Consider the following 15,118-nt stretch of genomic DNA (forward strand, 5'->3'; position numbering starts at 1 on the left):
GGTGTAGGTTCACCCACAGTGCTGTTTGGAACATAGAATATTTGACAGCGTAGGAGACCAGTCAGCTCAATGTGTCTATGTTAGCATAATCCTAAATCACTGGCACTGCAAGTCAAAACTCTTTGAAGGCAATGAAAATCAGCTTTATTTGTCATATGCACATCAAAATATTGAAACATACAGTGAAATGCATCATTTTGCATCCAAGGATTGTGCAGGAAGCAGCCAGCAAGTATCGACGTGCTTCTGGCGGCAACATAGCGTACCCACAACTTACTAACCCTGACTTGTACGTCGCTGGAACGCGAGGGGAAGCCCAGAGAGAATCAACATGGTCGCAGTGAGAGTGGACAAGCTGCTTATGGACAGTGGTGGGAATCAAACCCCGATCGGTGACCGCTGGCATTGTAAAGCGATTGTGCTAACCTCTTCGTGACCGTGTCGCCCAGTTGCTGCCACCAACCCAATCCTGATCTAGCTTCCTCAGAATTTTGTACACCTGAGGTACATCTCCCATCACCCCCTTCCATTCAAAGAAAGTAAACCTGGCCCATCCAGACTTTTTAAAACAGAGATTTACGTCCTTTAAATCCTCCCTTGCACCCACTCCAGTTCTCTCCCATCACATTTTGATGAGCATAAAACTTAAAATAATTTTCAACCTCCTCATGCCTGGCTTTCCCCCCCCCCCCCCCCAAATTTCCAAGACATGAATAACGTCTCACAGCACCCTTTTATCCTTTGGAGGCACTGGCCAGGCACACAAAGGCTGCCCCAGTCTCTTTGGTCTGGCCTAAACATTCATCTTTTGTCTCCAAAGCCGATTCAGCTTGGGGGGTGGGGGGGGAGAAAGAGAAAAATGTCAGTGCTCAACAGTTCTCCGCAGGAGACGGCATGCATCATCAGTAATCATCCCACAGAGAGAATTCAGATTCAGGTCGTTTGTGTCTGAGTTGGAGGAGGAGAGCGTTATTGGGTAAGGCAGGAAGGAGTGAGGGGGTGCAGCGCTGTGGAATTCAGGCTGAACAGCAGCTGACCCACGTGGTTAATCCTCTAAGTGGATTTCAAGGAATCAGCCTTCACAGGGGATGCGTTTGTGCACTGATGCGTGATGTGTTACTTATTAAAGACCACAGAATGGAAAAAAAAAGGCTTGTAAAAAGATAAAGCAACAGTCTGCAAAGGCGGAGGGGGAAAAGAAAAACCCGAAGTGGGAAAGCAGTAGTGTCTGTGCAAGCAATACGGGGAAAAACTAGACTATGGACAGCAAGTTCTGAAAAAGTCAGTGAACGCAGAATAGCCAGAACCTCAAGTTCTATCATTTAATCAGCCTCTCGTGGTCAGTGATGAGACGAAGAGCAAAATGCTGCAGATGTTGGGTATTGGAAATAATGAGAAAGCGCTGGTCGCCATGGTTTTACACCGCATTCTCTGCCTGCATTGCACTCTCTCTGTAAGGTTAACACTAAGCATTCTGCTGCTGAGATAGGGCAAAGAGAAAAGAAATGTACTGACGTGATGCAATGCTGCATATGGATTACTTGCCAAGCAACGTTTCCTCTGGACACTGGTACACGTGACAGCAATAAACAAATTTACCAGCCTTTTTTTTACATGTACACAACAGCAGAGCCTCCTGAGCCCATGGGGAGGGAATTCCAAAGATTTACATCTTTTGCCTGAAGAAATTTCTCCTTATTTCATTCCTGGTCTACTCCTGACTGTGCAACTGTCACCCCTGGAAAAGTATTCAGCCTGCAAGGATGAAACCACCTCTCATTCTTCTAAACTTTGGGGGACAAGCCTCCCCTCATGGCAAACCCATCAGTCTAGTGAAGACACACGTTTCCAACTCAGACTGACAAGAGAGAACTGTGACACACTCCTGTCCAAAGAGAAGAAAGGTGTTCATTTTCCATATTTGCCTGTGATAAAGAACACAGTCCAACCACATGCCATCAGCAAAAGTCCCCAAGACTGAACATAAAAGGGAAAAGCCGACAGGATTTTATAAACAGCACATTGAGGCAGAGGGCTGCCTAACAACATCAGGGACTCCATGCTTTACAGAAAAAAGGCAGCTGCTTTGAAGTACTAACAAAACATTAAAATGTATTCCAAGTGTTAACTGCTGCCCCCCCCCCCAATTCATTCTTGGGATGTCAACACAGCTGACAATTAAGAATTTACTGCCCATCCCTACCTGCCCCAGAGAAGGTGTTGGTGAGCTGCCACCTTGAACAGTTGCTGACGAAGCCGGGTTCTTTTTTTGATATTGAACAGATAAGAGCAGATTTTTTTTAAAGTATCAAAATAAACTTTATTCATAATTTTAAAAAAATTACATTTGTACAAAGATAAACCGTGCAATGCTTTTTTGTTCTTGCATTCATAGTCAATGCCTTCAGTACTGTTTTGTGACATTTGTTAAAGCTAATGGGGCTGTTGCCGTTCATGGGTTCACTGTGCTACAAGCTGTCACGCAGTGTGTACGTGTTACACTACTATGCATCTTCTCAAATCTCACCAGAATGCTTCACCAGTTTCTTGTGTAACCTCTTAGCTAAAACTCTGGGGCAGCAATAACCAGGAGACACACAGGAGTGACTTCTGGTTAAAGTTCACTTGCACTGGCTTGTTTTCTTTTAAAATAGGCCATTATGCAAGAGGACGTTGATTTGCTGGTTTCAGTATTTCAAAATTAAACATCTTCTATTGGGTGTCGGCAAGCAGGTGGAAACCAGGCTCCTGAATCGATTTATTTTCCTCCCTGCCAACCTGCATTCTTGTATGTATGTCCACCAGGTTAAACAATCCCCCTGAGCAAACAAGCATTGGCCAGTTCTAACCAACAGGGCTGCAGGGCTAATTGACATGGACTTAACTCCAGTATTTGCCTTGTGCAAACATTTATGAGAACGCTTTAAAAAAAATCTATACAGCTTCCCTGCTCTGTAGCTTTGTGACCACTTTGGAACCCGAATTGCTGTGTTCAACCAGCATTTTGTGCGTTCCTGTAGATTTTCAGCATCTGCAGAATATCATGATAAGCCCAATTTCTACATTATTTCCTTACCCACCTTGCTCCTCATCCCAAATCCTGATGGAACAACTCAATGTACTTCACCCCAAACAGTAGGAGAACGTCTTGGTGTAACATTTTGAATCTCACTGATTATCAAGTGGAATCATCAAATTAAATACAAATTTATATATTATTGTTGGATCTCTACTGAATAGAAAATAATATTCAAATTATAACATTCAACATATAATAGTCAATAAACTGTTTTCATCCTTACATTTAGTTACATTCCCTGTACTCGTACCTCATTCTTACACTGTAGGATGACTGGATGATTGCATCTATAATCACCTTCATAAATACTTTGAATTGTGCATTTTCCAACAAGCAACTGAGTGAGTTTCAGCAATGCAGGGAAGGACCATGGCCACCTGCATCATTCCCTGCATTCGACCTCTTGCACAGAGCACTCCAAGCGCCACTCTTGTCGAGTCCGAGTTTACTGGGACACACCTGGGAATAATGACCCATCTCCGGCCAGCTCACCACCAGACTAATTGAAGTCAAGGACACTAGGCACTTCTTGTGTTGAGGAGTGCTCACTTAATCATGGCTGCTTCTGGGATTGACGTATCTCACCTTTCTCAAAGTGGTCTCAGAATTCCTGAATGAGACCAATCTCTGCTTCTTCAAGATGGCTGGTCCACCCACTTCGATAAAGCTATGGAGGGATCTCCAAAGCAAAGAAAAAAAATAACAAGTGAAGAACTAACTGAAAGGTTAAAACTGCCCAAAGTGGTCCTTTGAATCTGTTGCTCGCAATTGTTTATTTTTTCTTTAATTAGACACAGAATATATTAACAAAGATCAGTCAGCATTCTCTACTGCCACTATCCTTAACTACTCCCATGCTACCAAAAACATTTCCATCCACCCAATGATAGAAGCTTCTTATCAGTTAACTGCTCCACAGTTCATCTTCATTGGGACCCATTGCACAATTGGACAAGGCAATGACGTATTTTTCATGTGATTACACTATCATTCATGAGATTATGAATGGTTATCAAATGATACCTGGCAGCTGCCCTGGAGTCTACAGTTACAACCTCGCAATTACATGGTGCCTTGCATGAGATGAGAATCAGGCAAAACACTTCTCAGCAGAATGAAGGTGTTTTGGGGTACAATACCACTGTGGCACAGGGAACGTGACAACAGTGTGCTCCCACAATAAATACCAGATAACCTGTGGTGGTAATTGTTCCTTACCTGCTCTGAAATGACACCAGGGAGTTCAAGCTTGTTATCCGATTCGGAGCGAGTAAAAATAAACAGCACCTCTGGCAGTGCAGCACTCCCACAGTACTGGAGTAATAGCTGAGAGTTTGGTGGACAGGCCACCAATCATAGTCGCAGACATTCAATCTCCTAGTTAGTAGGTCCGTGTGGTACCCAGTGTGGTACTCTGGGACTGACAGAGGACATTGCTGTGGATCTACAGGGTGAACTTTAGCCGTGAAAGTGAGAATGGTGGAAGACCTCAGTCAGTCAAGCAGCACTTGTGGAAGGAGAAACTAGACAGCAACCCTTCATCAGAACTTTAGTCATGGTGAGCCTCCAGACTGCTGAGGTCCACACAAGGGTGCCTCTAGGTTTAATCTCTTTGTGGAGAGTGAGGAGAGAGCTTTGAGATACTCTTGGGTAAATGGGGAGGAAAACCATCCCCAAAGAATACAACAGGCATCCTAACACAATGCGCAGTATTTCCACAAATCTTTGAGCAGACGATGCAAGAACAGAATCAGCTCGAGTGCGCCAAAGGCATCCCTGAAATTCCTTCAAGTGCTCGTCTTCAGATGTATGCTAGAGTAGGCTATCTGACCTTATTTGTGTGCTTCTGTAAGTCAAATGGCCTACTCAAGCGCACACCTGAAAAAACGGACATTGGAACCAATTTTTTGAACCAAGAATGGACCCTGAACAAATTTCAGGGACGTTGAACTTGACGAGCATCTTAGCCTGGGGAGACAGTCGTCAGTTTCCCGCCTTCATCATCCAATTCAGGGCACTCCGTGAGCAGCCTAGCAACTGATTAACTGGAATTGCACGAGAGAGACATTTTATTGCTCGTTACTTATTTGCTGATATTACATTTCAGTTATGCATTCTACACCAGAACAGCCTTTTACGATGCAGTTCTGGCAGTTTTTATTTGCAAACAAGATCAAAGGGTAATGTCCCTGCATTTGATACCAATCCAAAGCAAAAATAGAATCGAGAAGAAGTGAACAATGTGGTATTGTTTCCTGGTTATCTTGGTCAAGGCCATGAATTTTTCAGATGCACTGTAATTAAAATAGGAACTAAAGGACAGCTTACGGAGGAACCCCAAGCTCTATAACTTCACATTCCTGCTTACCAATCACTTATATCAAGATAGAGTCATGGAATAGTACAGCACAGAAACAGGCCAGTCTGCCACCACATCCATGCCAACCTTTTATTCCCATCGACAAAAAAAAACCATTTACCCTCATTAAGGACCATATCTTAATTCTACCTACCTGTTGTGGGTCCACATCCCATACTTGTTTCTATAGAAATGATATCGGTATCAGTTTAAAAAAAATAAAGTATTTTAATTAATTCCTGGTCTCAACAGTTTTCTTTTGAGAGGGTGGGAAAGCCAGACCCACATTTTTACTTCTGCTGAACAGATATTTTTCAGGATAGATTAATTTGCATCCACTGTTACATTATTCTGGGGCTGACATCTGTATAGAGGACATTGCTGTGAATCGACAGGTGAACTTTAGCCATGGAAAAATTGCTGGAATACGCAATGAAAACGGGAAAGCTGGAAGGAGAAACCGGTCAGCAACCCTTTGTCAGAACGTCAGTCACAGTGAGCCTCCAGACTCGAGCCTACTGAGGGAGGTGCCCATCATTTTAATGCTGAGGTCTAGATAAGGGTGCTTCTAGGTTGAATCTCTGTGGAGATCTACTACACTGAGAGCATCGTACTCAACTTTACACCGTGTGGCATTCAGGAAGGCTCCCCACAGCAACCCAATTTCTGATCAAGCCTTTGACAAAGCTTAACAAGTTGAAGCACCAAAATCCACCTCATATCAGGGAGATGGCAAAGGATCAACCAGAGATCTGACATATGGCGAATCCAGCTAGTCTGGGAGAAATTAATGAACTTGTGCTCGTTCCCTAGAGCCTTTGGGATTTCCCCCTCACCTCTTGTCTGGCTATGGGGTCCGAATGAGATCAGTTACTCCAATTACTCCACAGCTCATTATTTGTTAACCACGGGGCTCCCAGGATGGTAGAAGGCAGATGAGTCTAGTCCTCTTTCTTTGTCAAGCACTGCTTAATTTCCCCAGAAGGGATTTGGCAGATTCAGGCCACCTAGAGACGGGTGTTAATAGGTAACTGGAAACCCCTAAACCCCACTCAGACTTGCCTTCTGTTTACATTGCACAGATTTATCACCAGCCTACCAAGATATCTCTCACTCTCTTCACCTTTTCAAATGTTCCCAAGCTAGGATTTCTCATTAGAAAAAGACAAGAGTCTCTAAATATAACATTAAAAAAAAGGAGAGAGCTCAGAAATCTGATGGCCTGAGGTATTTTTAACATGAAGAGCTAAGAAAGGTTGGTGACCTATCCCTCCCCCGGGTCAATGTGCAGCACTACAAATGCATCTTAATTATACTACACTGTAATTGAACTTTCTCCAAAGTGAAAGCAGGTTTCAGATGCAGAGCAGGGTGCGGAGTTAATCAGTACGTTTACCTGCTCCACGTTCTTTGTGATCCCTCTTCCATGTTTAATGGACAGACTGCCTTTCACACAGCTGCACCTGTTTGAATAATTTCATCCAGGGCTACCATCCAGAAAAGCACCAACTCAATGAGAGCACTGTTGTGTTGTTGTCTGTGATCACACAGGGCAACTGACATAGTGCTAAGGGGCAGCGTCTCTCCAACGAGTACAAAAGAGCCACTGAACACTGCCCGGGTACTGCGTTTATCTGAACAGTAATAAAAATTCCACCACTTGATTAAATTGTAAAGATATAGATCTAGTGTATTATTTCTAAGACACTATGCAACTATTAAAGTAAATGATAATAGATCATCTATAAGCAGTAGAAATATTTTTGATTTATATTTTCAAACTTCAAAGTAAATCTTATTATCAAAGTCCAAATATGTTATCATATACAGCCCTGAGATTTATTTTCCTGTGGGCATACTCAATAAACCTATAGAATAATAACTATAATGGCATCAATGAAGTGCCGCCCAACTACAGCATTTTACTGGTGTGCAAAAGACAACAAGATTGTGCAAAAACAAAAGGAGGAAATAATAATAATTAATAAAAAAGCAATAAATAGAGAACATGAAATGAAGAGTCCTTGAAAGTGAGCCCATTGGTTGTGGGAACATTTCACTGATGGGACAAGTGAAGCTATCCCCTTTGGTTGAAGAGCCTGCTGGGTGAAGGGTAGTAACTGACCCTGAACCTGGTGGTGAGAGTCCTGAGACTCTTGTTCCTGATGGTAGCAGTGAGAAGAGAGCACGTCTTGGGTGATGGGGTTCCCCCATGATGAATACTGCTTTCCTGCACCAATTTCCCCACAGTATTTTGGGGAAAAGGCATTGTTAAACCCTAAACAATAAACCACCCCCTTTTGGGTATAGAACACTGTTACTTCAATGTGACTGGGCGATATACTGTATGGCGATGTTTTGTAGGTGTCTCACAAAACTATGAGATATACTTTTGAGCTACTATCACTGCAATCTCCAGCCTGTAATTTCCCTTTCATAAACGTACTTTTGAACTACCTAAACAACTTTATCATCTTCATTGTTTTCTTTTTTGTATTTGCACAGTTTGTCTTCTTTTGCACATTTGCTGTTGTCAGTCTTTGCGTTGTTTTTCATTGATTCTATCGTACTTTTTTGCTCTACCGTGAATGCCTGCAAGAAAATGAATCTCGTATATAGTGGCATAAACGTACTTCGATAATAAATTTACTTTGAACTCTGAAGATCCGGCACTCCCTGTCTGAAAGCACCGTGGAACTACATGAACCTAGTAGCTTACCCACTTTCTTAAGGGTCATTCAGTAGAGATAATGGAAGTTAGTCTCACTGGAAAGACACATATTCAGAATAATAAAAAATAAAATATAGTAGTACTCAGTTTCCTTACACCTTTGTCTTTCTAGGCACAGTTCTACTCAATTCATTATTTAGTACAATCCACCTTACCTAGTATTCATGCAAGAGGCCATGGCTGCCCTGGCCTTTCCAAATTGGGGTCAATGCTAACACAAGGCAATGAAAAGAAAATTCAACCATTACGCGCGATATCCATATAGTTCTACGTGATAAAGCTCGACTGAAATTGGTTTTTTTTCCTCCCCAAAATAGACAGTTTACTCCTCCTAAACTGGGATGTTACACTAATCTGCACCAAATCACCAGCAACTCTGTGGTTGAGTATCTACAATGGCTCCCACTTTTTTTTTTAAAAAAAGAGAGCCCAAATTGATATTCTTTCAAATCTATCCCTGGCTTTTTCCCTCCACTGCTCTGTAATCAGCTTTATGGTCCTTCAAGTTATTTGTGCGCCTCCTTTTCTGACATCTTGCTGATCCTCAGTTTGATCCGCTGGAACATTAACAGCCACTGAGATCTTGCTCTCTCACACCCTACATACACCATGTCCAGAGCCACCTGAAGACCCACCAATAGACAACCCCTTAGGAGAACATCACACTCGACTCGAGTGATTGGTCTCCTATTGATTCTACAGCTGCAAAGCTGAGCACCTCTCCAATTATTCATGTGGCCTGCTATCCAGTTCTGAGTCAGGATGTTGTATTGCATTAAAGGCACTCGATGAAAACAAATGTTACCAGCTCCAGTTTTAGAATCCGGTTCATTTACATGCACTTTATCTTTTACCTGCACTGCACTTTTCCACTTTATTCTGCATTGTTATTGCTTTAACTTATTCTACCACAATGCTCCCTTTCTGGTTTTGATCGGTATGAACAGTACGCAAGGGAAGCTTTTCACTGCATCTTGGTGCATGTGACTCTAATAACCCAATACCAAATAGCAAAAAGCCTAATTCTGCAGCATTTTCCCCTAATGCTTTCAATGGTCAGTGGGTGCAAGTTCACCGCTATGTGACACAATAGCTAGATCCCAATCCACGCGTCACTCCGTCATTCCATTCTCCTGAAAGCATTCACTTAGATGGATGATGGGGCAGGGTCCGCCCTTTCCAGGGAATGCAATCCCATCAAGATGCAACAAGCAGAAGTTTTAAATTGCAGCTTTCTCCAGGGTGCTGGACAGGTATGCAAACCAGTATCAGTGTTCTTTCTCAGGCCAACATCTTGGCGCTGAGGCCCTCAATAAAAGTCTGTCTGGCAGATCAGTGTCTGGAAACTGATTCTCGAAACACTACTCTGAGAACCGGTCATAGGAAGTGATTATCAGGCGGACAAAGGAAACAATCTGAAGGGGTTTGCTAAGCCTCTGTGAAAATAAAATGCAAGATTCTACCCCCTACCCCGCCACACTCCCCATAGAATATGCAGCCCACGAGCACTCAAAGTGGAGGAATTTGGGATTGTATTAAGAATTTCAAGACCATGCAACAGAGACACACAGAAGCCCTGTGTAGATGGTGGATGGAGCACCGTCTTCCAAATTACATACCCACCCGACAGGCACTCCCAGCCCCATCTCCCTTAGCTTGTGAGCCCAAATGCTGGACGTATCGTTCATCTCCAAAAAAAAAGTAAGTCTTCTTCACTTTTAAAGAACAACCCAAAAAGAATCACTAGAACATTTACAGCACAGTACAGGTCCTTCAGCTGACAATATTGTGCCAAGTTTATGACCAACTCTAAGATCAATCTAACCCATTCCTCTCACATAGCCCGCCATTTTTCTATTACCCATGTGCCTATCCAAGAGTCCCTGAAATTATCTAATGTGCCTCCATCACCCCACCCTGCACATTCTACACACCCACTACTCTGTTAAAAAAAACCTACCCCTGACATCCCCCTGCACTTTCCTCAAATCACACTAAAACTATGCCCCCTCATATGATCTAATTCTGCCTTGGGAAAAAAGTCTCTGACTAGCCACTCGGTTTATGCCTCTTATCAACCTGATCACTACAGTCGGTTCAGTAAAGCGACAACACAATTGATGCAAACTAGCCAGGGATTCATTGATTTCAGTATCACTGGGCTGCTCCCCCGGACCCAAGCCTCTCTGGCACGGGGAGAAGACGTCCTCTGAGATTACGATGGCCCCTGAGAAGAATTTGGCATCATTGTGGTCAAGCAGCTCACTCAGCCGTACATTCCGGACAAGGATTGGGAGAATGACCAAGCACATGATTCACGGGCAAGTGGCCAGTCATGTGACCTGGTCTCAGGAGAGAGCCAGCATGCTGGAGGATGGGAAGGCTTTTATACTCTGGTCCTTTCTAAATGAATGCTAACTTTGCATTTGCCTTCTCTGCCACTGACTCAGCCTGCAAGTTAACCTTGAGGGAATCCTGCACAAGGATTTCCAAGTCCTTCTGCACCTCTGATCTTTTATTATAGTCCAAGGTATTTTTACCCCGTACTACTACTGCAAAACAACAAATTTCTCGACGTACGTCAGTGATAATAAACCCGACTAATTCTGACTCAAGTTGCAGAGAGAAACTTTTATACAGGAAGAAGTTCCAGTTTCAGGGAAAGCAGCATCTATCGAGGACTCCCACCACCCAGGCAGTGCTCTCCTCTTGCTAGTGGTGTCAGGAAGGAGGTACAGGAGCCCGAGGTCCCACGCTACCGGGCTCAGGACAAGCTATTACCCCTCAGCCATCAGGCTCCTGACAGAGTGGATAACTTCCCTCGCCTCAACACGGAACTGATTCCACAAACTTATTTTCAAGGACTAACTCATGTACTCAGTTTTATTTCTTATTTTTATTTTTGTCTTTACACAGTTTGTCAGTCTTTATCTATGTGCAGTTTTTCAATGATTCTATTATATTTCTTTGTTCCACTGTCAATAAATCGCAGCAGCATATGGTGACTTACGTATATTTTGATAATAGATTTAATTTGAAGTTTGTTTATATACCACGGGTGCAATCCCTCAAAATCCCCATGCCTGATATCCTCAGATCATCAAGGCGGACCTCAGTGACCCCTGTCTCGACAGGAGCCTTGAGGCAGGGACCAGTGCAGAAACTGTCCTCCTGTTGGCAGATCAGGCAAGCAGCCTTGACTGCAGTGGCCTGGCATCTCCTCCTGTCCATCTCTGGCCAGCAACTTGCAGAACACTGGCTCAATGGAAACTGAAAACCCAGCCGCTTTACCATCTGTGCATCATTCTGTTTCATTAAAATGCCCGCAGTTATCCAAATTAATCCTAAACTGGCCATTATCTGGGCCAAGCGCAGCATCTAGTGGATATTCTAATTTGCCCCATCCTATTTTATACATGCATTTCAACAAATGGTATAAAAAAAAAAGTTCAAAGTAAATTTATTATCAAAATACTCCCAAGTCACCATATGCTACCCTGAGATCCACTCTCTTGCAGGCATTCACTGTAAAACAAAGAAACACAAAGAAAACCAACTTGGACGCTTCAATGAAGGAAAATTAAACTACAGACACAGTCTGCCTATGGCTTCACATTGGGGGGAAAAGAGGTTGTTTACAGGCTGTCCATGAGAATGATCAGCTTGTTTTTGTTGTTAAACTGCACACACCCCGATATGGTAACTGATTAGAAAGTGGAGACTGGAAACTAGTTCTACTGACCATAGGAGCAAATATATCAAACTTCTGAATTTAATCAGAATGAGAATCAGGTGCAACATCACTGGCATACATGGTGCAATTTGTTAACTTTGTGGTAGCAGTACCATGCAATACATAATCATGGGGAAAAAGCGAATTCAAGTGTTAAACACTAGGAAGATGGCAGGAGAATGGGGTTCAGGAGGATAAATCTGCCAGGATAGAGTGGAGCACACTCAATGGGCCAAATGACCTACTTCTGCTCCTGTGTCTTATGGAGTTGGTGGTAATCAGGGATGTCCCTTTGTTGGGTGTTCATAACCTGGTGACAGCAAACAGGTCAAGTTAGCTACTGTACGTGGAAAGGGAATAGCGGAAGGTCATTCCAGTTTTTAAAGCCATTCAATACAGACCAAAATACACCTGCCTCTAAACATCACAGTTTTTAACTGATTATAAACATTTTCAAAACCTACGGGGGGGGGGGGGTGGGGAGAGGTGGAGACATTTTTAGATTTTATGGTTTGGAAATCTTTGAAAAGAGACCCAAAATTTCCAAATGGTCAAGCACGCTGGGAAGTAGAGAGCGCCAGTTCTGATTGCAGGTCATTGACCTGAAATGTTAATTTCGTCTCCCTCTCTACAGATGCTTAGTGCTTCCACTGTTTCATTTCAGTTTTCCAACAGCTGCGGTGTTTTGTGGTTTTGTATTGGAGAATCCAAACTGGGTCTTAGTGGCAGCCTGCATGTTCTTTTTAACTAGTTGTGTGAAGCGGAAACTCGGCGAGACACCGAGTTGTACAAGGCAAGAAAAGCTAAAACAGTTCCCATAACCAAGTCCCGCGGAACAAAATGGACAACTGGTCCCTGCAGCCACCGTAACCACCCGGCTCTGCTTCAGAACCGACAGGACAGCGGGATTCAGTCCCCAGACTCTCGGGAAAACGTGCAGGAAATCAACTATTAATATTTCATTGCCACAGACAACAGAGCACCGGGCTACAAACAGTGCCACGGGTATCTGCTACCTCTGGAAATTTAAACACGGTAACATTACGCCTTGGCATCATTTAAACAAAATATATTCAGGCAGATCGACAGTTTTGTCGTCTGACCCACATTAAATGCTTTAATTATTAACTGGATCTGTTATAATCCATTTCAATATGCACTATAATATACAATCCTCATAAACCATAACTTGAAGAAATATATGGATGTATATAATATATTCTTCAAACCATAACAAGGTGAGGAAAATTACACCGAATATATAATATAAACGATAATATGCTTTATTGTATAATATAGAATATATACACGCAGAAAATATGTTCTGTAATATTTTGGAAAATTGCAGAGGAAAATCTATGATCATATTACAATAAAACACAGCCTTTTACAAACAGGAGAAATTCAGAGACTATTCATGAAGCTGTTTAAAAACACAACCACTATACACTGAAAATGCTGGAGAAACTTGGGTCAGACAGCACCTATAGAAATTAATAAACAGTCGACATTTCGGGCCGAGACCCACCTCGGTACAGCATCTCGGCCTCGGAATTATGGTCTAACCATTTACAAAGAGCATCGGTCCCACATCTGTTAGAAGCGGGCTGGGATGGCGAGCGGAACCGCTGATTAAGCAGGTTGGAAGAGGCCCCGGTCTACGGGATCCGGGTGTAAATGAAGCCAGTCGTTAAACTCCAGGGAAATTAACAGCGAGTCAGTTTCATCGAAGTTGACGAGAACGCTCAGGACAGATGCCGTCAGCCTCTCTCTCCCCACCCAGTCTTTGTGCTGCAAATTTCCCCAGCGGGTGGAAAAAAAAACTTGATGCGAACATGCAAGCAGATTTAATTAACATAATTCTTTATAGAATAAATTGCAGAAATGCTCACCACTCGGCCGGATCTGTCAACTGCCTTCTTCACTTTGCCGTAAGTGCCTTTGCCCAGGGTTTCGCGGAATTCGTAGCGGTGTTTCAGGTTGTGCTTGTGATGGTGTCGCTTCACCGCCTGTCGCTTCAGCTCGGGCGTCTGCGCCGAGGAGCGGTGGTGATCCCGGCAGCCGCTTACGGACGGGGAGCAGGCGGCACCCAGACAGGGAGAGGCTGGATCCATGCGGGGGGAGAAAGGAAGGAGATTCGAAGGGGAGACAGGGTGGAAATAAAAGTGCCGAAGACACTGCGGAGGGAGGGGGGAGAGAGAGAAGGCAGCGCTGAGTCCAGATGGTCAGAGTTTGGCGGTGAAACGGTACATATTTTGAACGCTTGCTACTGTTCCTGCATTATCCAGGTAACAGGCACACTAACATATCCTCTGACGAACACAATTGCAACAACCCAGACCGCGGTCGCGTGTGAACCCTTCAGCAGACGCCTCATTAGCCTGTCCCCTCCCCTCGCAACACCCGGGCCAATAGCCCAGCCTCAATGCGTCGTCAATCATCCACTGGGTCTTCCTTTAACAAAGTGTATTATCAATATTAAAAATAACGAACGTCCCATTTATCCCTTCCCTCGCTGCTATGCGGGGTCCCGTCACTCCGCGTATCGGGGCACTCTTTAATCACTTGCTATTCGGCCACAAGAGGCCATAGATAATAGGCACGGGAGCCTGTGCAGTGCGGGATGATGCAGCTGGTCAATTAATTGTAATGAAAGTACAAATATTTTACGTCCCCATCGCCACCCCATCCCCTTTCTCTATCTTCTCACACACCCTTCGCCCAGATATTTTCAGGCAATCCGTGTTGTTTGAATTTGCAGCATCTGCAGATTTCCTCGTGTTTGCCGGGTGAAATCAGTTAACTGGGAACCGAGTGCGCACTGACACTGCGGGCTCACCGGGAGGTAGGTAGGGGGGGGGGGGAATAGAATAATCAGATAGTGCAAATCGCACCAGGCTTCCAGTCGGTGACCTTTATATCGAGCAGTATGTGCTTGAGGGTTGGGTCAGAATTCTGAAAATCCCAAGTAAGAATAGAATTCGGCGAAAAGTGAGACTTGGCAGGCTAGGCGAGAGATAAGCATGTTTCGAGCTGTTGAGTTGTCCCCAGAACTGGCATCCTGATTACTTGCCCGGCTAGTTTGACTTTATTGTATCGGTGATTTGTACGGAATGAAAAAAATAAAAGTGACACCCGACGTCATCAAAATGTGTTTACAAAACTGTAAGTCTTTAGGATGAATGGGCATTTCCTGGAACTAACTAGCATGGAAAG

General features: G+C 43.7%; 1 protein-coding gene across 1 annotated transcript in view; it reads right to left on the bottom strand.

Moving 5' to 3' along the window:
- Positions 1 to 14,262, bottom strand: part of nuak2 (NUAK family, SNF1-like kinase, 2) — a 43,463-nt gene extending 29,201 nt beyond the window's left edge. Inside the window, exon 1 of the mRNA XM_059949823.1 lies at positions 13,795 to 14,262. Within this exon, the coding sequence (XP_059805806.1) occupies positions 13,795 to 14,016 (222 nt within the window). The 5' untranslated portion in view covers positions 14,017 to 14,262. The remainder of the gene's footprint in view (positions 1 to 13,794) is intronic.
- Between the last annotated feature and the right edge of the window lie 856 nt (positions 14,263 to 15,118).

This window comes from Hypanus sabinus, chromosome 25 (genome assembly GCF_030144855.1).
Source record: "Hypanus sabinus isolate sHypSab1 chromosome 25, sHypSab1.hap1, whole genome shotgun sequence".
NCBI lineage: Eukaryota > Metazoa > Chordata > Chondrichthyes > Myliobatiformes > Dasyatidae > Hypanus > Hypanus sabinus.